Source organism: Phaenicophaeus curvirostris, chromosome 5, assembly GCF_032191515.1.
Source record: "Phaenicophaeus curvirostris isolate KB17595 chromosome 5, BPBGC_Pcur_1.0, whole genome shotgun sequence".
Classification (NCBI taxonomy): Eukaryota; Metazoa; Chordata; class Aves; order Cuculiformes; family Cuculidae; genus Phaenicophaeus; species Phaenicophaeus curvirostris.
Genome location: NC_091396.1, coordinates 31,009,352 through 31,031,949, shown reverse-complemented (window position 1 = coordinate 31,031,949; position 22,598 = coordinate 31,009,352). Strand labels below are relative to the sequence as shown.

At 42.0% G+C, this 22,598-nt stretch overlaps 1 protein-coding gene across 7 annotated transcripts in view; it reads right to left on the bottom strand.

The window, feature by feature from the left end:
- Positions 1-22,598, bottom strand: part of DPF3 (double PHD fingers 3) — a 165,174-nt gene that overhangs the window by 39,353 nt on the left and 103,223 nt on the right. For all 7 annotated transcript variants that reach the window (XR_011337535.1, XM_069858299.1, XM_069858300.1 and 4 more), the window contains 2 exons: positions 20,923-21,001; positions 7,511-7,648 (listed from right to left, as the gene is read on the bottom strand). Coding sequence is in view for 6 of the 7 variants with exons in the window: in XM_069858299.1 (XP_069714400.1) it covers positions 7,511-7,648; positions 20,923-21,001 (217 nt within the window). In the remaining variant the exon portion in view is untranslated. The remainder of the gene's footprint in view (positions 1-7,510; positions 7,649-20,922; positions 21,002-22,598) is intronic.

Below are 22,598 nucleotides of genomic sequence, written 5' to 3'. Positions count from 1 at the left end.
GGGTGTAATGAGCAATGGTGGGGATCAAAGAGGAAGGTTGTGATGGTGTGTCTATGCTCAGGTCTGGAGCCTGCTCTGGAAAGGAACAATAAAATATAAAAACACATAAAACCCCTGGCGTGCTGAGGAATGAGCTGAAATGCATTCAAGGCTTTTGCACCCTTATATGTACACAGCCAGGCACGGATATGCACAGTCATTTCTGCAGCCTCATCACCACTGAATTAAATGCAAGGGTTTTTCATTGCAGTTTTCCAGGAAAAACTGTAAATCAAACTGAACGAGAGGAAATGGGTATGTTTACTCTGTCGTCAACACCAGAGATAAGCATGTTGGCAAACCCCAAACTGGAAAGTGTTGGGGCACTTGATATAGAGACTCTCCAGCAGGCTGCAATTGCAGCTTAAGTTGGTAGTGACATATCTGCATCTGTGCGGCATGGTATTAAACTGAATAAGCTCTGAACTTGGACGTAGCACTGGGAAATGGCTGCTGTTCTATTCCCAGAGTTGAACTAATCAGCCTGCACAGCCCAATCAGACTTTGCCAGCTCAGGCTCCCCACACTATGCTCACACACATAGCACTGGCATGGCCTTTGCTGGCAGCCAGAGAAGCAGTCTACGCTACTGTGAGGAGTGCTGCAAACCACCCACTCCAAGTATTGCCAGTTCTCCCTAGTAACAGGATTTTATCTCCTCTTTGAGTTAGTTGGTGCTGTAGAGATAGAAGAAGCTGTTGCCTTCACATAGTTTTTAGCAACTTTGACAGGTTTGCCTTTGCTACAGTCCCTCCTCACAGAGAGACACGGCCAAGGAACTCTACAAGCTACAAGTCCCTATTGGACGCAGAAGGAACAACAGTGACAGGGGATAAGGAAAAGGCTGAGGTACTTAATGCCTTCTTTGCCTCAGTCTTTAGTTGTAAGGAGGGTCGTTCCGTCTGTGTACTAACCCAGGAGCTAGAGGAGCAAAATCATAGAATCATAGAATCGTAGAATAACCAGGTTGGAAGAGACCCACCGAATCATCGAGTCCAACCAAAATGAGGCTCCTGTGATCCAAGAGGAGGTGGTCAGAGCCTTGCTAGCCCAACTAGACACCCACAAGTCTATGGGGCCGGATGGGATTCATCCAAGGGTATTGAAGGAGCTGGCGGATGTGCTGGCAAAACCCCTTTCCATCATCTTCCAACAGTCCTGGAAGACTGGGGAAGTCCCACTGGACTGGAGGCTGGTTGATGTTGTGCCCATCTACAAGAAGGGTCGCAGGGAGGACCCAGGAAACTACAGGCCTGTCAGTCTGACCTCAGTGCCAGGGAAAGTCATGGAGCAGGTGATCTTGAGTGCTATCACGAAGCACATGCAAGAGAACTGGGTGATCAGGCCCAGTCAACACAGGTTCACAAAAGGCAGGTCTTGCCAAACTAACCTGATCGCCTTCTATGACAAAGTGACTCGGCTGCTGAATGAGGGAAAGGCTGTGGATGTATCTTCCTGGACTTCAGTAAAGCCTTTGACACAGTTTCTCACAGCATTCTGCTTGAGAAACTGTCAGCCTCTGGCCTGGACAGGCGCACACTCTCCTGGATGGAAAACTGGTTGGATGGCCGGGCCCAGAGAGTGGTGGTAAATGGTGTGAAATCCAGCTGGAGGCCAGTGACAAGTGGGGTTCCCCAGGGCTCAGTGCTGGGTCCAGCCCTGTTCAATGTCTTTATCAATGACCTGGATGAAGGCATCGAGTGCACCCTTAGCAAGTTTGCGGACGACACTAAGCTGGGTGGAAGTGTCGATGTGCTGGAGGGTCGGGAGGCTCTGCAAAGGGATCTGAACAGGCTGGACCACTGGGCAGAGACCAATGGGATGAGGTTTAATAAGTCCAAATGCCGGGTCCTGCACTTGGGGCACAACAACCCTATGCAGTGCTACAGACTAGGAGAAGTCTGTCTAGAAAGCTGCCTGGAGGAGAGGGACCTGGGGGTGTTGGTTGACAGCCGACTGAACATGAGCCAGCAGTGTGCCCAGGTGGCCAAGAAGGCCAATGGCATCTTGGCTTGTATCAGAAACAGTGTGACCAGCAGGTCCAGGGAGGTTATTCTCCCTCTGTACTCGGCACTGGTGAGACCACTGCTCGAATCCTGTGTTCAGTTCTGGGCCCCTCACCACAAGAAGGATATTGAGGCTCTGGAGCGAGTCCAGAGAAGAGCAACAAAGCTGGTGAAGGGGCTGGAGAACAGGCCTTATGAGGAACGGCTGAGAGAGCTGGGATTGTTTAGCCTGGAGAAGAGGAGGCTGAGGGGAGACCTCATTGCTCTCTACAACTACCTGAAAGGAGGTTGTAGAGAGGAGGGTGCTGGCCTCTTCTCCCAAGTGACAGGGGACAGGACAAGAGGAAATGGCCTCAAGCTCCTCCAGGGGAGGTTTAGGCTGGACATTAGGAAAAAATTCTTCACAGAAAGGGTCATTGGGCACTGGAACAGGCTGCCCAGGGAGGTGGTTGATTTACCTTCCCTGGAGGTGTTTAAGGCACAGGTGGATGAGGTGCTAAGGGGCATGGTTTAGTGTTTGACAGGAATGGTTGGACTCGATGATCCGGTGGGTCTCTTCCAACCTAGTTATTCTATGATTCTATGATTCCATGAAGAATTGCTACAAGAAGAAGGAGTCAGAGGAAGCCTCTGAAATGTGGAAAGGAAGAGCATTTGATCATGTCTTTTACAGGAATCGATATGGCCCTTAAGTGGAATAGCTAATCAATGAGCTGGGAGGTAGGCAGTGGAAGGTACAGCTAGGAAAATACAACATCAACTGATCAGATCTTGTAGATTTCGGGAGTCGGCATCCCTGCCCCAAAAGATAGTGCATCATAGAAATGTCTATGCTCTGATCTTATAGAGCCTTCTGCAGGAATACCTAAAGCATAGGCCAAAATCCCACAGCTCACAATAAATCATTGCAACTGTCTAGTGCCTCATGACAATAAACAGCAGGAGATACAGAAAAATAAGGCAGACAAAAAAAGTCTGACATGTTAATGTACAGATTTCCTGATTTTGAGGGGTACTTGTCCTGAGACTTGACCTCTGGCCACAGAAATGCATCATTCCCGTCATCTCAAGGAGGGATTATAGTGCTCAATATATAGCCCTGCCCAGAAGCATCCCTCAGTATTCAAGTAAGAATGGCCAGTGTCATGAAATGGTCCCTGAGACATGTTGTAAGCTTTGAAACTGAAAATTAATCACTGTAGAAGCATGAGAAGGGACAGCACCTAAGTTCAAATTCAGTCAAAACTTTTGGGGTTGTTTTGGTTTAAATTCCACAAGGAGCAGGAAAAAAGCATGAAGATAGCAAGAAAGAAAAATAAATAAATAAATAAATAAATTATACCATTTTTCTCTAGAGCTGACATGATATTGAAGTAACACATGGTTTCCAAAAACTAGTTAGTCAAATGGGAAATGTTTTCCCATGAACTACTGAGAAGCACTAGGTGATCTCTTAAAGTACAGTTGCACATTGACAACAACATTTCCAGTCCTTGCCAGGCAGTATATAAAAAAAAAAAAAAAAAGCCAAAATTACCAAATAAAAACCTCACAACTCCACCAAACAAAACCACAAAATGTCTCCACAATTCCAAAACTCTAAACAACTCATCTGGTTTTTAACTCAGCAGCCCAAAACAGAGGCACAAAAGTCTGAGAAATTTACAGCTTGAAATAGGGTTTGAGTGTAAATTGCTATGCAGTTCCAAACTCTGCAATTGCTGTTTCTTTCAGAATTCTGACTCTTTTTCCTTATGAAAACAAGCTGTGGAAAAGAACAAACCGAACAGATTAAACTAATGAGAAGTTGACTCAAGGTAATGTACATGTTATCACTGAAAAGGCACTTGCTGCAGAGTATCTTGTCACAAGGTGGGCATTGATGCATCCTTGCATTCAGAAGTAGCTCCCATCATGGCCCCAGCTCTGAGGCAGGGAAAAAAGTAGGCCTGATGTAGCTTTTCAAATTGATGCTGCTTGTGGAGAGGAACAAACAGCTCGTCTCCAACTGAGGGGCTGACTCTTGTCATTTATTCATGGCCAGCCCCCTGCCTGGATGGAAATAAAAATGTTTCAAAGATGACTGTGTGGGGGAGCTGGAGGACAGCTTGGAGGCACACTGAGGTTAGCACATTAATTTTTTATCTCTGGAGACTGGGTATCCAATTATGCTTAGAGTACACAAATGATTTTGGTTGGTCTCTCCAGTAGAGATTTATCCACATCATAAAATCTGTAGTGGAGTTGGGCAGAACAGGCTGATGGCACAAAATAGCATACACAGGTGGCTTTTCAGGTCAGATGCGCAAGGTAGCAGAGTGACAGGAGGGCATAGGACAGCATTCTCATTAACTGTGTGTGTTGTGGGATGGATCAACCTGCACAGAGTAGCTAGGCCAGCAACAGCCCACTCAATGTGCTTCATTTAGGATTGTCATTGGCCAAAGTGCTTGTGTTTACTGCACAGCTGTCTGTAACCAACGTCTTACACAGCAGCAAAATGCCACTGAAAACTCTTCTCATTTAAAGAAGAGGAAGTTTTTTTCCATGCAGACACACTATCCTATTCTCAAAGGAATTAAGGAAGAGCATTTATACTAGTACATTCATTCACATACACATTTCAATGGATAGAATTCTAATGTAATTCCTGTATCAGAAATGCCTCAAAATTTGTGAACACCAGCTGCCCTCAGAGCTGGCCTGTGCCCATAGAGTGATAGGGAATAAAACAGCAGGTGTTTTGTGGCAGGCTTGGATGCGCCCTGGGCTCACAAATCTCACACTCTCAGTGCCAATATGTAGAGGAAAAGCCAGATAAAAAAAAAAGCTGAGAATGCTGTGGGATCATTTCTTTTTATCAGTGGAGCTGGGGGAAGGGCAGTTGACTTTTTAAGGGTTTTCTATAACTTCTTTTTCACAGTTCCATACTCAGGTGAAATAAAATAGAAAGGGGGAAAAAATGCATGTGTGGGCAGAGACAAGATTAGGCACTGAGGAAGGGATGTTTATCTGTGACAAAGGGCTAGGCAAGATGCACAAACAAAGCAACTAAATCTCAGTCAAGGCACAGGCTGAGATGTTTTAGGAAAGCAAAGGGCCAGAGAACACTGTTGAAATATCTTCCACATTGCAAAGGGTAATCTTAAGGTGAGGGAGAAGGACAAAAGCAGAGAGAGATGTAAATAAACACACATTCTACAATAGTCAAGGACAGATAGATGTGCCAAGGAGGCAAGACTTGGGACTTGGGCCAGTCTGCATTCTTCAATACACTTATATTAAGTGGTTCACAGTTTCAGGTAGGTTCCTCCTATCTACATTTCTTTTCCAATTTCTGGATAATTTACTGAACTACCAAAATTGACCTGAGCATGAGAACAGTAAAGATTAAGGGGACTCTGTTTGCAGAAAGATAGATGGTTCAGGAGCCACCAGCTCCTGAGCTGGCATCAGCAAGGGTTTCAATAGCTGAATCCTGCAGAAGCAGTGCTCCAGAAATTTCAGTTCTGCATCAGCTAGGCTGCTGTTACCACAGATAGTGCAGGGAACGGGGGTTGCACAGGAGATGCGGGTACAAAGGAAGGAAGTTCATACTGCAGCCGCCTGCCTGAACTTTGCTGACCCAGTGCTCACCTCCCACAGCGCAACACATTCCAAATGGCTGGTTTGAATCATCCTTGCCTTTTCTAAATCAGGCTGCTCATATCTCTCTGACACACTGCTAAGCAAATAACCAGACTCTGCTCTATACCATATCTCTGGTCCTCCTGTTCAGTAGGTTAAGGATTAGCTATTTGGATTAACATCACTCCCGCCTTCTCTTCCTGTCTGCTCCCTCCCCCGCCCCCCCCAAGCCCATGCAGAGAGGATTCTTGAAGCCCAAGCCCTGCAACACTGCAGACCTGTCAAATCTAATTCATAACACATGCCTAGCAGTTCTTAGGGGAGAGGAGGGATCTGATGCCCTGGCTCCCCACCATCCCCCTGTACAAAGGGACCATTTAATGACTGCACATTAGCAATGTGGACAATTAGCATACACATGGAAGACAAATGGCAGCATAAATTAAATACCACCAAGTGAAAGAGCAAAGATGCAAGATCTGAGCTCAAGGCTGTAAACAAATAAACAGGAAAAAAAGAACAAACAGCCATTGCGACAGCTAAGCCATTTGGGAGAGTTACCTTCCAGCATCTGGGACTTTCCCCAGGGGTGATCTTCACATTTGTATGGACATTGCCTGTACTTCAGTGGCTCCTGGCTGGTTGTTAAGCAGATTCTTTCTGCTCAGGAATCTGAATCTCAGAGTAGTTCACCCCACTGGCTTTAAATTTCTACCTGTATGGGGATCTGTGCATCAGCAAGCTTCTGCTTGCCACACACAGCACAAAGGTTCTTTGGGAGAACACAAGACTGAGCAGCTCCTGCTCTACCTTTTCCCATAGTGTAGAGTACACCTTTCTGTACATGGGTGAAGGTAGCTGCTGAAATAAAATGTTTTCCTACTTCCATATTTCTTTCAGGTCTTCTTAATGTATTAAAATTTGTTTGCTTGGGTATTTTTCCCCATAAGCCTTTTATTGCTTTGTCCACATTGTTCATTACTTTGAACTAAAATGACACAGTTAACATGGTGATCTGGAAGAACTTTTTGAAAGTGAACAAAGGCATCTACACAAATCCCAAGGTGAAAGCAACCATCACATAGTATTGCATACTGGAACACTGAGTAACAGGGCCTTAGAGACTTGCGAAATCAGTAATAAAACAGTCTCCTTGACTCCCAATTCTGTGCCTAAGAAGCAGAGGAAGGACAGTCAAATTGGGTTATCTAGGCCACTAAGACCTCTTTCAGCCCTTTATCAGCGTGGGGAATCTCAACACATAACTCTACTCTCCTCCCATGTTCCATCTCTCCTCCCTGCAGATAAGTGCTGATGCTTTTTCATAGTTTCCCAAACTGTAACTAAGAAATGGCTTTTGGTAAAGTTGATGGTAAGCCATCTGGGGAGGAGATGCAGGGATAAGAGGGACAAGTTCTGTTAATTTCATACCTAAATAACTGAGACATGGGTAAAGGTATCTTATTCAAAGATAAAACAAAGACAGTCCCCTCAAACTATATGTGAATTTCCTAGGCATCTCTGCTAACAGCCACTGTGAGATTGCTTGATGATGGACAGATTGGGCATGTCTTCTTTCCCCCCTCTCCTTGCCACCTCCTCTCCACAGGAGCACTAATGGAAAAGTGACTTGCTGCAGAGATAATGCTGGGTTTGAAATGAATTCCTGACTAGCTGAGCCAGCACCCATATGAGCTGTGGCTGATTAGCTCTAAGCATCCAGGTCCCTATCACTCACAACAGAGCCAGGCAATCACACCAGCCTCTATAAGGCAAAGACAGGGTGGAGGAAACATCCCTGAAAAGGATATCAAAGGCAAAGGGAAAATACTACTCACGTTTGTGGTTTTCATTTCTGTGGACAGGGGAAGAGCGAGTCTCCTGTTCGCGGGCTTCATCGCCCTCTTCGCTGGCAAGATGAGTATGAGCATAATGGTAGCTCAGCCCAGGCCTGTTCTTGTAACGCTTCCCACAGACTAGAAGGAAGGGAGATAAGAGGAAGAGAAAATTGAAACATCAGTTTTCTGCAACAATGGCAACACCCTCACAAATAACACTCCCTTCTGCCCTGAGAGCAGCACTACACATTCCATGGGCCTGCCCAAAATTCTTCCAGCTGACCCTGTTGAAAGGTAATAGAAAGGCAACCTTGCAGCTGCAAGTCATAGAACAAGGTTTGTTCCCACCGTGCTGCCAGCAGTCCTTCCTACAGGCCTAGGCAAATGCTCATTCAGTCTGTACAGCTAATACAGCCCTAATCCTCTCTGCTGAGATTACTAACAAGATCGCACATAAAATTAAATGAAACACCAGTTCCAATGTTAGTGCTGCATAATGCATGCCTATGGGAACTGAACTGAGAAGAAAGTACGTTATTTTATTCATTACTGCTCTTTGAGAAAAGGGAATATTTTGGGGGGTTGTCTTTTTTGAAAGAAAAGTCTTTCTGTAAAAGGGTAATAAACAGCTTTATTTGCATATTCACAGTCAAGACAAGGAGATGGAAATCATCCACTATTTCTTGCTACAACATTTAGTAGTGATATTTCTTTGTCCAGGTAAATTTCACATTCAACATCCCAATAAATAATACAATGTGTGACAGAGAATCCTCCTTCTGAACTTATTTTAGGACTAAGTCAACAGGTGTTAGGAACAGAATCAAACAATTCAGGGTTAGGAAAAGTCTACATTTGCACAGGAACTGCACCACAAGGGCACACTTCATCATAAGATTCATTACACTCAAATTCACCTTCTATAAAGATCTTAATTCATATTATTGTCTCTAGAAGTTATCTCTTTTAATCTCCAAAGCAGTCTCTGAAGGTCCATTTTCTTTTATACAGCTATTTCGTCTACCAGATACAATTATTGCCATTTTAAAAGATTAGGAAACAAAGGCAAAGAAGCTTGGTGACCTTCCTGCAATTTTTCACTCCCAGCCACATTTTCAGTCACTTTATTAGCTTCATTAACTTCAAGGATTCCACAGGGGAAAATCCTGTATGACCAACTTAGCAGCTTTCTGTGACTGGGTAACCACAGCAGTGGAGAAGGGTAAACCAACAGATGTGATCTATCCAGACTTCTGTAAAGCCTTTGACACGGTCCCCCACAATATCCTTCTCTTTAAATCAGAGAGATATGGATGTGATGGATGGACTATTTGGTGGTTAAGAAACTGATTGGATGGCCATATTCAAAGAGTAGTCGTCAATGGCTCAATTTCCAGATGGAGATCTGTGACAAGTGGTGTCCTTTAGGGATCCATACTGGGAATGGTGCTGTTTAATACCTTCATCCAAGATATTGACAGTGAGATTGAATGCACCTTCAGCAAGTTTGCAGGTGTCACCAAGCTGAGTGGTGTAGTTGCCACACCAGGAAGGACGGGATGTCATCCAGGGGTAGACGGACAGGCTGGAGAAGTGGCCTGTGAGAACCTCATGAGGTTCAACAAGGCCATGTGCAAAGTCCTACACCTGGATCGGGGCAATCCCCAATATCACTAAACGATGCGGTATGACCTGATTGAGAGCAACCCTGCAGAGAAGGAGTTGGGCGTGCTGGTCGATGGGAAGCTCAACATGAGCCAGCGATATGCGCTGGCCCAGAAGGCCAACCATATCCTGGACTGCAGCAAAAGAAGTCTGGCCAGCAGGTCAAGGGAGGTGATTCTGCCCCTCTATTGCTCTCTTGTGGGACCTATCTGGAATACTGTGTCCTGTTCTGGAATCCTCAACATAAGGAGGATCTGGAGCTGTTGGAGCAGGTCCAGAGGAGGGCTACAAAGATGATCAGAGGGCTGGAGCGCCTTCCATAGGACAGGCTGAGAGAGTTGGGCTTGTTCAGCCTGGAGAAGAGAAGGCTCTGAGGAGATCTTATAGCGACCTGCCAGTACCTGAAAGGGGCCTACAAGGAAGCTGGAGAAGGACTATTCATAAAGGCTTGTGGTGACAGGATGAAGCGGAACAGGTATAAACTGGAGAGGGGCAGATTTAGACTAGACATAAGGAAGAATTTCTTCACCATGAGAGTGATGGGGCACTGGAACAGGTTGCCAAGGGAAGTTGTGGATATCCCATCTCTGGAGGTGTTCAAGGCCAGGCTGGATGGGCCTTGGGCAGCCTGGTCTGATGGGATGTCCCTGCTCGTGGCAGGGGGTTGGAACTGGATGATCTTTAAGGTCACTTCCAGCCCTAACTCTTCTATGATCCTATGAAACGTCATGCCCAGTACTCTGTACTGCACAGCTTGCTTAGGAAAGTGAAGAAAGTGGTGTCAGAAGAAAGAAAAGAACCCATAAGTCTCTAGTTTTCAGTCTTATTTTCAGACTTCTTGAAAAAATCTCCAAGGGGGAAGTCACCATGCATTCCTACGAACTTCCCTCAGCTCCAATACTGCAAATGTGTCCTGCAATGTGTAAAGATATTTCCCATTCCCCAGACACCTCAGTCTAAGAATGTCATATGGCTCCACTAATAAAAAAAAATCAAACCCAGGATCCACTCCAATTATCCATTTACATCTAAGTAAGACTTCCATTATTATACTTCCCTGATACTAATCACAAAAAGCCAATTGATGGACTACATCCTAGAACAGATGATAGAAAATTGTAAATCAAAGCTTAGTATAACGTATTTCATTCTACATCTCCTCTAGCTGATTTGCAAACTCCCTGAAGGAAAATACTTTGCCTTATTAAAAATGTGTATAACAACCTGAAGGTAAGAGTGAGTGATCTGGAATATTACCTACTTTTATCCTAGTTTTCTCCATTATGCAAGATGATGACCTTACAGTTATCATAACAGGACGAAAGTTTTTTTCTAAATGTAATATGTCCTTATACACAGGTCTTTTAAATATTGAATTCCCTTGATTTAGAAATGAGAACTACCGCAGGAAGGAGTGTTGGAGAGAAGTGAAATGCCCAGATACATATGCACATTCATTCTTCAAAGCATCTGCCCTCATTTCATATGTAAACGTAACTCTACTGCCAGGTATTTTGAACAACTAGACTGCTCTTAGATGAATGCTTTCTGTAAAAACTAAGTTCGGTCTCCCTTCTTCTAATACTAGCCATGTATTCTCCTCCTGCATCCTAGAGAGGAAAATTCCTTCTCTTCTGCAGTCCTACAGAGCAAAGCACAAGCAGTGGAAAAGATGCTGACAGGGAGCCAAACAAGATATATATCACACAGAGGTAATCATCAAACTGGAGACAGCTACAAATTGCTCGCTCTTTAAATTATTTCAGAAAGATAACCCCCTCTAATCACACTAATGTTACAGCATTTCTTAGAAAGGAGAGACAGATTAACATGCTAGCAGATTATTTATCATACTAAGTACCCTGCTCTATCCCCCTTACTTGTGTGCATTTGAAGATGAAAGTTAAAAAATAATTCTTCTACTATGAATTACTGATCCTGCCCAAAAACTTCCATCTAATTAAATTCTTTTCAGAGCACTATTAGGTGATCAGTGTTGTACTGACACAGGAGGAGGCACTTGGAGTTAATAGCTATGTGATATATGCTATTCAACTCTACCTTGCTCTTATATACCATTAATGCTAACCTAGCTACAAAATCAGATAGGCACTAAAATCCTGTCCTATTTACTTATTAGAGAAAGTTTTAAATGGGAAACCAAAAATATTTCTGAAATTTCTACCAGATTTTATTCAGCTTTACCTGAAAACATGTCTGCAATTCTAGCTCTGTTGTTGTTACCTCACAAAAGCACCATGTCCTCAAACATAGGACTCATGCGTCTTTCTCTCTCAATGCACAAAAGGAAACTTGCATTCCCTGTAGGAAGTCCCAAGGCTGTGGCCTTGCCTCCATTCCCTACAGGATTCTGCAGAGATTTTAGCTGCAGAGTCTAGGATAGCATAGAAAATCAGATGGGTCTGCAGACTTAGTCTTCTCCAGCAAAATATATCAGCTGACCAGGAAAAAGCAGCAAGTATTGATATAAGCTGAGGCAGCAGTAATTCTGCATCTCAGCCTTTCCCACTGCCAAAATGCTTTCAGATGGCCTTCAAGGGTGGCAGCAAGCTGAGACATGCCTAGCTAAAAAGGAATTTGGAGCTGAGGCAAAGAAGTTCTATTTACATAGCCCCAGCAGATCCTTTGTAGGATGAGAGATGCGCAGATTCCAGGAGCTTTCTTTCTTGGTGTCTAGATTTTTCCACCTTTCACACTTATATTCTGTCATGGAAAATGTCTGAAGTGATGCCATGAGTTGAAATTGCAGACTCTTCCTGTTTCCCAAGCAAATCAGACTTTTGCAGGGGAAAAAAGGTATCATGACGTTAGTCAAGCAGAAGAACCATTGGCTTCAGTGAGACTTTCTAGAATAAGAACTAAGCCAGAACTTCATGGTTTCTCCAAAAGATCAAATCTTCCTGAATTCACTCTAATCTCTTCTTTTCCAGACAGAGCACATTTTATTAATCTACCATATCACTGTGCTAAGAAGTAGCATCTATAAAAGGGCAGTCATTAATAAACACTCAGCTCTTATATAACTCTTCCCACTGCAAGACTGGCTTTTCAAATATTAATTAATCTTCCTCCATATGCCTGAGTGTGAAATACTATTCTTGTTTCACTTCTGAAAAACAAAAATCACAGAGGGGTTAAGTGATTTGCCCGCACAGTGTTCTTTTGTCATTACCAGGACTGGAATTTGTAAGTTCCAGCATATAGACCAGTGCTCACACCACAACTTTCTCACTCTCCAAGCTGACAAAAGCATAATGAGAACTGGTTTCCCCAGCCTGAAATGTACGCTAGTGATTACATTCTTAATGTTATGCAGTTCACATATAGCAAGTGAGAGTGTGACTTTCATAAACTTTGCCAAGTGGCCTTGCCTTTCTTTCAGCAGCTTTGATGGTTTTTATCTTTAATTTTCCTTGCTGGTTAGGCTCATCATCCTCGCATGTGGTAGATTTCATCCTGAATCTTGACACCGGGAAGTTGACTTGATCTTTAATTAGATAGCTGAGCCCAATGAAATCAGCAGGAGTTTGTAGAACGTAACCCACTCCAATTCCACTGAAAGGAATTATTTTGCTATAACCTGATGTGAATGCCATGTTAGGAACAAGCCGGGTAAGTAAGCAAGCAGTAATAAAGTAGTGCAGATCAAATGCCACAAATGGGGAGGCAAGGGATATTTTATTAGGCCACCAGACACTCTCCTATGATAAACTTTACTTTCCTTCTAATTTGAAGACTGAAATGAAGATGTTACACAACTATGTTATGGGGGGGAAAATATAATTTGCAGACAGTTCAATCACAAGCATTGAGAGTTTCATAAGAGAGCTCTGTTCTGAGTTCTGGCCTGTAACAGCCTGAAACTCTTTGGATAAGCAAATTCTCACTCACTGTATGTTGCTCAATGAGTAAAATTAATACAAAATACTTCCCCTGCTTTATAAGGGTATTTGAAATCTATGACTTCAGAGACTTCCTCATCAAATATTTAATGGCTGTCTTGCTGTCATTTTGAAATTGTTACAGATTTGGTCCTTGGCAGGTTTTGAGCTATGTTCCAGTCAGCTCTCCACATATATTTTGCACAATCTGTCACCAGTATGAGACAGAAGGAAACAATCCATGTATTCAGTGGAAACAGGAAACTGGGGAGTACTTTTTATTTTTCACTGAATCTTGACCCCCTCGTTGTCTTTATTTGCTTTTCTCCTTTGCCTCCTGTTCTTTCTTCTCAGCTGGGCTGTGTCAAATGCTAAATCTTAAGTTGAGATGCCTGTTGGCAGGCAGTCATTCTTCAGGGTTATCTTCCTGTCTCAGCATTTGCTCCCATCCAAAAAAACCATTCCTGTTTTTGCATTGGTTTGGTAATACACCAAGTTGAGTGGTGCAGTTGTCATACCAGAAGGATATGATGTCATCCAGAGGGACCTGGACAAGCTGGAGAAGTGGGTCTGTGTGATCCTCGTGAGGTTCAACAAGGCCAAATGCAAGGCAATCTGCAGTTTCAGTACAGGGTGGGGGATGACATCATTGAGAGCAGCCATGCAGAGAAGGACTGGGGGGTGCTGATTGATGAGAAGCCCAACATGAGCCGGCAATGCGCACTCACAGCCCAGAGGGCCAACTGTATCCTAGACTGCACCGAAAGAAACATGGCCAGCAGGTCAAGGGAGGTGATTCCCCTCCTTTACTCTGTTCTCATGAGACCTCCACCTGGAGTACTGTGTCCAGTTCTGGAATCCTCAACATAAGAAGGATATGGAGCTGTTGGAACAGGTGCAGAGGAGGGCTACAAAGATGATCAGAGCACCTCCCATAGGAGGACAGGCTGAGAGAGTTGGGTTTGTTCAGCCTGGAGAAGAGAGGGCTCCGGAGAGACCTACCTTACCGCAGCCTTCCAGCACCTGAAGGGGTCCTATAAGAAGGCTGGGGAGAGACTTTTTAAAAGGGCACATAGTGATAGGATTAGAGGGAATGGCTTTAAACTGGAAGAGGTGAGATTTAGATCAGACATTAGAAAGAAATTCTTCACTATGAGGGTGCCGAGACACTTGAATGGTGGTGTTCAAGGCCAGGTTGGATGCGACCTTGAGCAGCCTGGTCTAGTGGGAAGTGTCTCTGTCCATGGCAGAGGGGTTGTAGCTGGATTATTTAAGGTCCCTTTCAACCCAAATCATTCTATGATTCCATATAATCTCCCTTTTTATACTTATGTCCACACTCTGGCACACCTAGAGATCTCAAATACTTAAGAGTGTATTCTGACCTCCACTGATGGAAAGGCACTGCATTTGTCCATCTTTGATCAATACTATCATTCTACACACCTCTAGTAATAGAGCAGTGATTTAGTAACCCATTTTGTAGGGGATTTTCTGTAGGTAAAAACAGTCCTTGTTTCAGAGCCCCCAGAGTAGAAAACATTCAACTATCAGAGTCAATTCTGTTCCCCTCTCAACATGTGTTCTACTCCAGACCTGTGTTATTCAATATTAAATGCAAATATAAAAAATATAAAATCCTTGCCTCTTTAATCTTAGCTTTTCTACCAATCATGTGCTAAATGCGTTCCAAGTATAGCAGCTACGGTGGGAGAGTTGCTTGTTAGGTTCATCTAAACAATCACATTTTTCTAGATCTTATTGCTTATTAACTACTTAGTCTTTCACTAGAAAGGATAATATCAGGAGATAATTTAGGGCTTAAACTGCTGATAGTTTAAAGGGAAGCTGAAGTCATGGTGGAGATTTATGAAAAGCATGTAAAAACATAATGCTGCAATCAAAGCACTTTCAAATCAGCTTGCCATTATGATATTTAACCAAAAGTCTGTCCTAAGAAGCAGCAGTTAGTGTTGGATTCACTCATAGTACTTGCAAGAATTAGGACAACAGATTAAGTCTCAGAGAACTGGTAAAAATCAAGCTAAATTTTGATTTATCTTGTAGGCCTTTTATATTCCAGCAAACCTCCCAGAGAATCAATGAGATGTTTGTTAACATCCATATGACAGGATCAGGTCCATTTCAAGGAGATAAAAAAGAAGGTAGGTGAAGTTAGCAAGGTAATTACTAGAGCCATTACTTTGTGGACATATACAATAAAATAGTTCCTAAACAACAGGTCGCAGGGAATTGCATTTGGCAAGTCATGCTAGAACAATGTAATATTTAACAGAGATTTTCTAAGGAAACCAAAAGAGATAGATCCTCAGTACCCACTGAAACTCACTGGAATCTTTTCATCTTATATCACTTAAACTACCTGAAGACTCTAGCCTTTTGTTGCAGACCCTAAATACATTTAGTGGAGAAAGAGAATGGGAAAGAAAAAAATTAACCTCAAAATAAAGACATTTCAGTGCCTTTCTAGATGACAAACTTACAGAATAAAAGCAGAACGATGTTTCAAGCTATAGTGATTTGGATGTAGGGTCAAGTATTTTTAAAAACAAAGCCACGTTCTGAACAGTTATTAGTAGTTCAAAGTGTCGACTTAGGGGCAAACCTTTATATGATCTGTAGGCACAATACAAGCAGAAAGGCACTTAGCAGGTTATTCAGGAAAAATAGTTTAGGAGCCTGCCTGTAGGTGGAATCAGTGAGAATTCGGAGCCTAATTTTTTTTAAATTTCACAAGGTACCTTTCTGCATTGGTCTAATGCTTGCCTCTGTTTCTATCATTTATTTGGAGGGTGGAATAGAGAGTGAAAGAATCAAACATGCTTAGAACTGATTGCTGGCGAAAATATTGGTGCAATAACAAAAATACATCACATGAGCTTCATTAATCAAAGAATTCTTTCAAACAGTAATGTAATTAGTAAATATTAATATGGCATCTAGCATAAATAAATAAAACACAGTATAAACAGGACAAAGTAGTTTAATGAAGAAACTAAAGATGATAGATAATCTGCCTGAGTAGAAACAGGTTGAACAGGGAAGGAAAAAGAAGCTATCGCAAATGCTGCATTAAATGTGAACTCAGATGAACATGTAAGTGGAGAGGAGCATCTTGTATTGAAAAAGGGTTTACTAAACAACCATCAAACATCTCTGTAACTCTCATAGACACACAACAGAGCTAGCTGCATAAATCCAGATACATAACAGACCTAGCTGCTTCTGTGCTTAGAACAGCACATTCTGCTTCATTCTGGCTACTGCTACTTAAATAAGACCCTTGTGAGATTTTTTCAGAGGAAAGAAACAAGCTTAGTAAAAAAAGCAGAAGAAAACACAGCTGAAAGAAGCCCTGGTAACTGCTTACAGATACAGAAAGAAGACATTGTTATCCAGTAAGAACAGAGCAAGGTCTTAGAATGTAGCAGAGAAAATTCAGGTTAAATAACTAGAGAAACCTGAAAATTAAGTTTTTGGAAAAAAGAATCAGTTTCTACAAAACACTGTAGGATCAGCATCTCTGGGTACATGAAAGGTTGCATTAGTGAAATGATCCAGCAGACATCACAGAAAAGTTTCAGTCAATTCTCATTTTGCACAAGAAATAGATATGAATGCATATCTCAGCCTCAGAGGGACTGTGAATAAAAGGATATGATACAAACATACTTCGTTATGCAAAAATAGCAGTTTATACAGGACTAAAACTAAAAGGAGACAAGGACAGAATCATAGAAAGGTCTGAGTTGGAAGGGACCTTGAAGATCATCTAGTTCCAACCCTCCTGCCATGGGCAGGGACACCTCCCACTAGATTAGGCTGCTGAAGGCCCCATCAAACCTGACCTTCAACACTTCCAGGGATGGGGCAGCCATAACTTCCCTGGGCAACCTGTGCCAGTGCCTCACCACCCTCTTGGTGAAGAATTTCCTCCTAATAGCTAATTTAAATCTTCCCCTCTCCAATTTATAGCCATTGCCCCTAGTCCTATCACTACAACCCTTTGCAAAAAATCCCCGCCCAGCTTTCCTGTAGCCCACTCCAGGTACTGGAAAGTTGCTATAAGGTCTCCTTGGAGCCTTCTCTTCTCCAGGCTGAATAACCCCAACCCTCTCAGCCTGTCAGAAAAGAAAGAAACAACTCCTTATAAAGATGGTCCAGGGAAATCTTCCATAGATAGAGGGACAGAAAATAAAGGTGTTTGTGTAGGTAGGTCTTAGTGAGAACATAAGAAGAATGAAAGCAGACAAATGAGGATGGATAGCAGGAAAGTTATCTTGTAGAGATTGTGTATAAACTAACCACTCAGTTGGTACAACGGGTTGCAACTTTTAAACGAGAACATAGGTTTCTAGATAAAACTTTTGAAAAGCATTTTTTTAAAACTAATAGCAAATATTATACAATAAATGATATGAAAAATAGTAGAACAATTTTTGTGAATACTGCTGTGGTTGAACTGATGGTTGCCCAGGTGATTATTTGCCAATGGCAGGGCATCAATTCTAATTACATACGTAGGTTATTAATAAATTCATTTGCTCTGTCCCTGCTTCAAAAATCACATGCCTGCTTTATTGTGAATAGCTATGGTGGCGTATCTTCCACTGCTCTTGCTTGACATCAGAGGCTTTGCTTTGCTTCTCAGGCCCTACTTTTCACTATCCTTTAAGGCACCTGCTCTATCTCCTAGCCAGGTATTCCAGATGTGTTTGGGTCTGGTCTTATGCAAGAGCTGACCTATTCAGCTACATTACCATTTCCAGCCTATACCCATCTCACACTAGGCTGCCCTGCCACTTTCATTATCCAAGCATTTATCTCAAGGGAGCTCTATCCCAAGGCACAACTCTATGCAATGCAACTGGCTGAAAAAGTGACCAGCTAGTTGTCCCGTTGCTGATTTGATGAAACAAGGCATTTCATGATTGTGTTAGCAATTTTATCAGTGCTTTGAATGGTCAAACATTTTAATCTGAACTGCGGGTACACTTTATGCTCAATAAAATCAGCTGAAGTATTTTAGAGCATTTTATTCTATGAAATAAACAATCAATCACATTTTCTTAAAAACACAGAATGACAAAACATTATGAGCTTTGAAAACCTTCCTCCATATAGAAGATCCACATTTCCAGTCAGTTTTAATACTGAGACCAGGTTTAATGTCAGTGTATAGCTGAACGCCTCTTCCAAAAAAGGCAGGCCTTTTCAGAAATAATATTGCCATTTTCCAACACAAGGAACAGTGGCAGCTGGGTACCACTCTTTCCTCATCTTACTGACACACAGACTATTTTTTTCCTGTAACCTTTTTATTACTGATGAAATGTGATGATATATTCTTGTTTCCCATAAATATGAATGTGTAGCTACGAAAGAAGAGCAGAACAGCTCTTCACAACAAATCATTTTTTGTGCCCATGCAGTTAAATAAGAAAATTAATTTTTAGATTAGATATGCTTTTTTTGTTTAGATATGCTTTTCTTTCTTTTTTGCGGTCACCTTCCAAACTCAAATATCAGAGCACTTGCAGAAGAAGCAGCTTTGCTGTAAAGCATACAGAAAAAATAAAGTGTCAATCCATTAAGGTAATTATTTATACCAATAATGTGATGTGGGAATCATGTTTTCCCAAACAGGAAAATTATTTGCTATTTCTGACCTGCATGTTTCCATGTAAAACAAAACTATTTGCCCAAAACATCTGCATATGAAGTACTGCAAAACCAGTTCCTAACCTACCATGATTATATTGAGATTTATCTATAAACATTTAGCAAATAGTTTTAAACAAAAAAAAAAATTGGTTCACGAAATCCACCCAAGCAGGAAAGAGGCCTCACCTTAAGCAAATTATCCACAATGAATTGTATGTAATATTTCTAGAAAAAAGTTAACAAGGGCAGGATATTACTTCAGGATTATGGCATTACTATTGGGACAGTTCTTTCCTTCTGCTCCACAGCCAGGTAAAAGAGTTCTGCTACCACACAACCCTTTTCTCAGCCATGTACAATGGAAAAGGAGGAGTCATTGTGTAAAGTCCGGACTCCAAAACTCCTTATGACTCACCTCTAACTATAAATTTCCTAAAAATGAAAGGTATCAGCCAAATGAAATAGGAAATTTTATATTTCCAAAACCAAAGAGGAAATTTATGCACCAAAATGTAAGCCAACACAAAATTCATCAGTACAACAATGTATCAGAGCCTTGACTTCAGCCCAGATTTCTGCTGCCTGCTTTGATAGCTTAGATGTCTTATCTACTCCATGCAAATCACTACTACGCATGTTGTGAGTTCTCTGTAAGGTCTAAAAGCAAAGCAAGATTAGACAACAGTGAGTCATTATGTTCAAAATTACTATGAATATCACTTGTCCTTGGATTCAGAAGGATGTTCCAGAAAAGAGATAAAGACAGTTCTGCATATACAGGCAGAAGAAAGCTGTGGATTTTGGCAAATTACATACTGGGCTCCCAGAGAAGTCTTAGAAAACACATCCAACTCACAAGGACAGCTACGTAACCACAGCAGAAATCTCCTGTCTCTTCATATCCTAAAGAGTTCTTCCTCCTTGATCGTGTATTCAGACACTCCCATTCATGCTCAAGTTTTTCCACTTCTGCTTATTGCCCCTAGAATATTCACCTTGCTGAAGCATAATAGCCAACACGTCCATTACTGTACTGTGCAGGTTCACCTGGTCTCACAATAAAACAGTGTTTTCATCACAGGGAATATAGTTCTTATTTACCATGCATGCCCTTTATTTCTTCATGTTTTCAAAAATAAGCAGGAAATAACCCCACAGATCGACATAACAGCTGGTCGTTTAAGGTCAGCAGTATTGCAAGATAGGCAGATAGTGGATGAACAGGCTATTCTCCTAACTTTTGTTAGGTTATTGTCATATAGGATTGAAGACCCCCAGGAGCACAAATTCATATGGCATGTACACTCTACAGTAAGCCTTAAGATGGGAGATGTCAAAAGCACGTGGGTAAAAAAAGTACCCTTTACAGAAATGATATAGTGAAGCAAAAAGAATATCAAAGTAAGAAGGAAAGCACCAAGGACTAAACTGTAAAATAATACACTGTGTATCAAATATTGGACTCCTTCCTCATACTGGGACTCTAGTAACCTTCTTCAGTTTGGCCATTGGGCTCTGGTATAATTTTTCCACTGGGGCAATGCCTTACTTCAGCTGCAGTCTCACTGCAAGATGCCAAACAGAACGGTCATATTCAAAGGGAATGTGTATCAAAACAAAGCATTCCAGTTCTATTTGTTTCTTAGGAGGGCTCAACTCCTGATGATGCCACAAGAACACTTTCTTAGTGATGCATGAGAATAAGACCTTCAAAATTTAGTGTAGTGATATTTTAAAAGGTCTGAAGGAAAGAGAATCACCAATTATATGAAGAGAGACAGAAGGATGAAGTACCTTCGTTGGAGATTTTTGAGTTATGCTTTTGTTTGCAACTATCTGAAACAGAGAAAGAAATAGAGGGTGAATCTTACATGGGGGAAAGGAAGACAAAAGGCAGAGAAGCCAGAAAAAGAGAAGGAGAAAGAAGAAGAAAATATGAGAGATGATTTATTGTAGAGCAAAGGGAAGTAGAGCCTTGCCAAGGACTTTATTTTATTTCCTTCATGCAAAATCACCAAGAGCAGCAGCAGTAGCAGGTGGCAAACATGCAAGTCAGAGAGCAGCATAATATTCTTCTGGAAGGGAAAAGATGAAACCCTGAGTGCACTGAGCTGGTAGGACCAGGCTGGAAGCAGAATCAGCTGTCTGGGTGCTACTTACTGTCACAAACATAGGGTTTGTCATGATCATCTTGGGAGGCAGCATCATTCCGTCTCCTGCCACCTCCAGATCCCCGAGCCTGCAAGGACAAGAGGAATGTTAACATTATTCCACTAACCCTCAGGTCTCCTTGTACCCCTCACCCTCCTACAAAAAGTGTGCAATATAAACTAAACAAACCCTCAGCTTCCATACAGGTTTGTCAGGGTGGTCTTGACCCTTCATCTCCTAAGATACACACTATGTTAATGAACCCTGTAATCTAGTGGAGATCCTCTCCACAGATAACCCAAACTGTTCATCAGTAGGTCACTGCCAACACATATTCAGTCAAGTGTTACCACACATGCATTTCTGAAGATGTTCAAATACCTTGGTTAACTGAATATAAATTAATGAATAGATAAACATGTGTTGGTGGATAAATATATTCATTAAAAAAACAGGCCCCAAATAAAACAGAGGTAAAATTATTTCCTTTAATATTTTCAAAGGGGGAGTCTTGTTTCATTTTGTTTTGTTTTCTAGCTGAAAATCAATGTTTTGAAGTGGCATTCTGGTACAAATGGCTAATAACATGGCTAATTATAAAATGGAGCTTTGGTCTGTTAGTGGGAAAGATTAGGTAACATGGCTACCTATGATAACAGAGAACAGAAATTATCCAGAAAGCTCTCTCTGCATTTCTCTGTTCTACAACACACCATGTTGGCAGCTCTCAAAACAGAAAAGCTGTATTTCTCCACAGCACAGTCTGCTCTGTCCTGAGCTCCAGGGGTCAGAGTGGAATTCAGCATCAGAGTTACTTCATCCTGACCCTTCTTAGCTGAGATGCCAACAAGATGACAAGTGATATCTATCCAGCGTGGAACTGGGAACTGAACCAAGGCCTTCAATTCTTTCATGTTCACTAATGTACTGTCTGTAGATGACAATGATTTTAGACTTGATCTTAATTTGAGGAAGTGATCTGCAGGTGGATGGCTATATAGCCATTTATTAATTCAGCCAGCTACTCTATTCCTGGGTAAAAGCAAGAAAACTGTTTCTGCTTCTGCTGTTTTTAAACAGTTGATGTTTCTCACCCTAGACAAGGCCACCTGACTCAAACGCTTCAAGCTTTTGCATGTGAAAATAAGTAAGGGAGAGAGCTTCATCAAATAATGCTGGAGAAAATGTAGAAATTCTGAAAATATTAGTGCCCCAGACACAAAGGGAACATATGACCTCTGTCCCTGTTCTATGGATTTGGGACTGAACTTGCATTATTTGAGCTGCATTCCATCAGACATCTAAAGAGAAGGAACAAGAAACAGTTTTACACTGGCCTGCCACAGTATGTCAGAAGAGGGATTTATAAAAACTTCTCACATTATTTCCTTGGCATTGCTTAAGTCTAACTCTTAACACAGTCTTGAAGGAAAGACATGGATTTGCAGCTGTCTGGGTAGGGTAAATACTATTAGGTGTGACAAGTATAGCTCTGCCTTCTGCAAAGACCTCTGTGCAGAACAGCACACACACGCAGAGTGAGATTTGTAAGGGTGAACTGAAAAGCAGTTTCACCCTGGGAAAGGTCCCAGAAACAACTGTTCGGTGGAAGCTACTTTACTGACCATATCACACAAAATCATCTTATTAGTCTGCAATATTTTCACTCTGACTGTCTGTTCTGT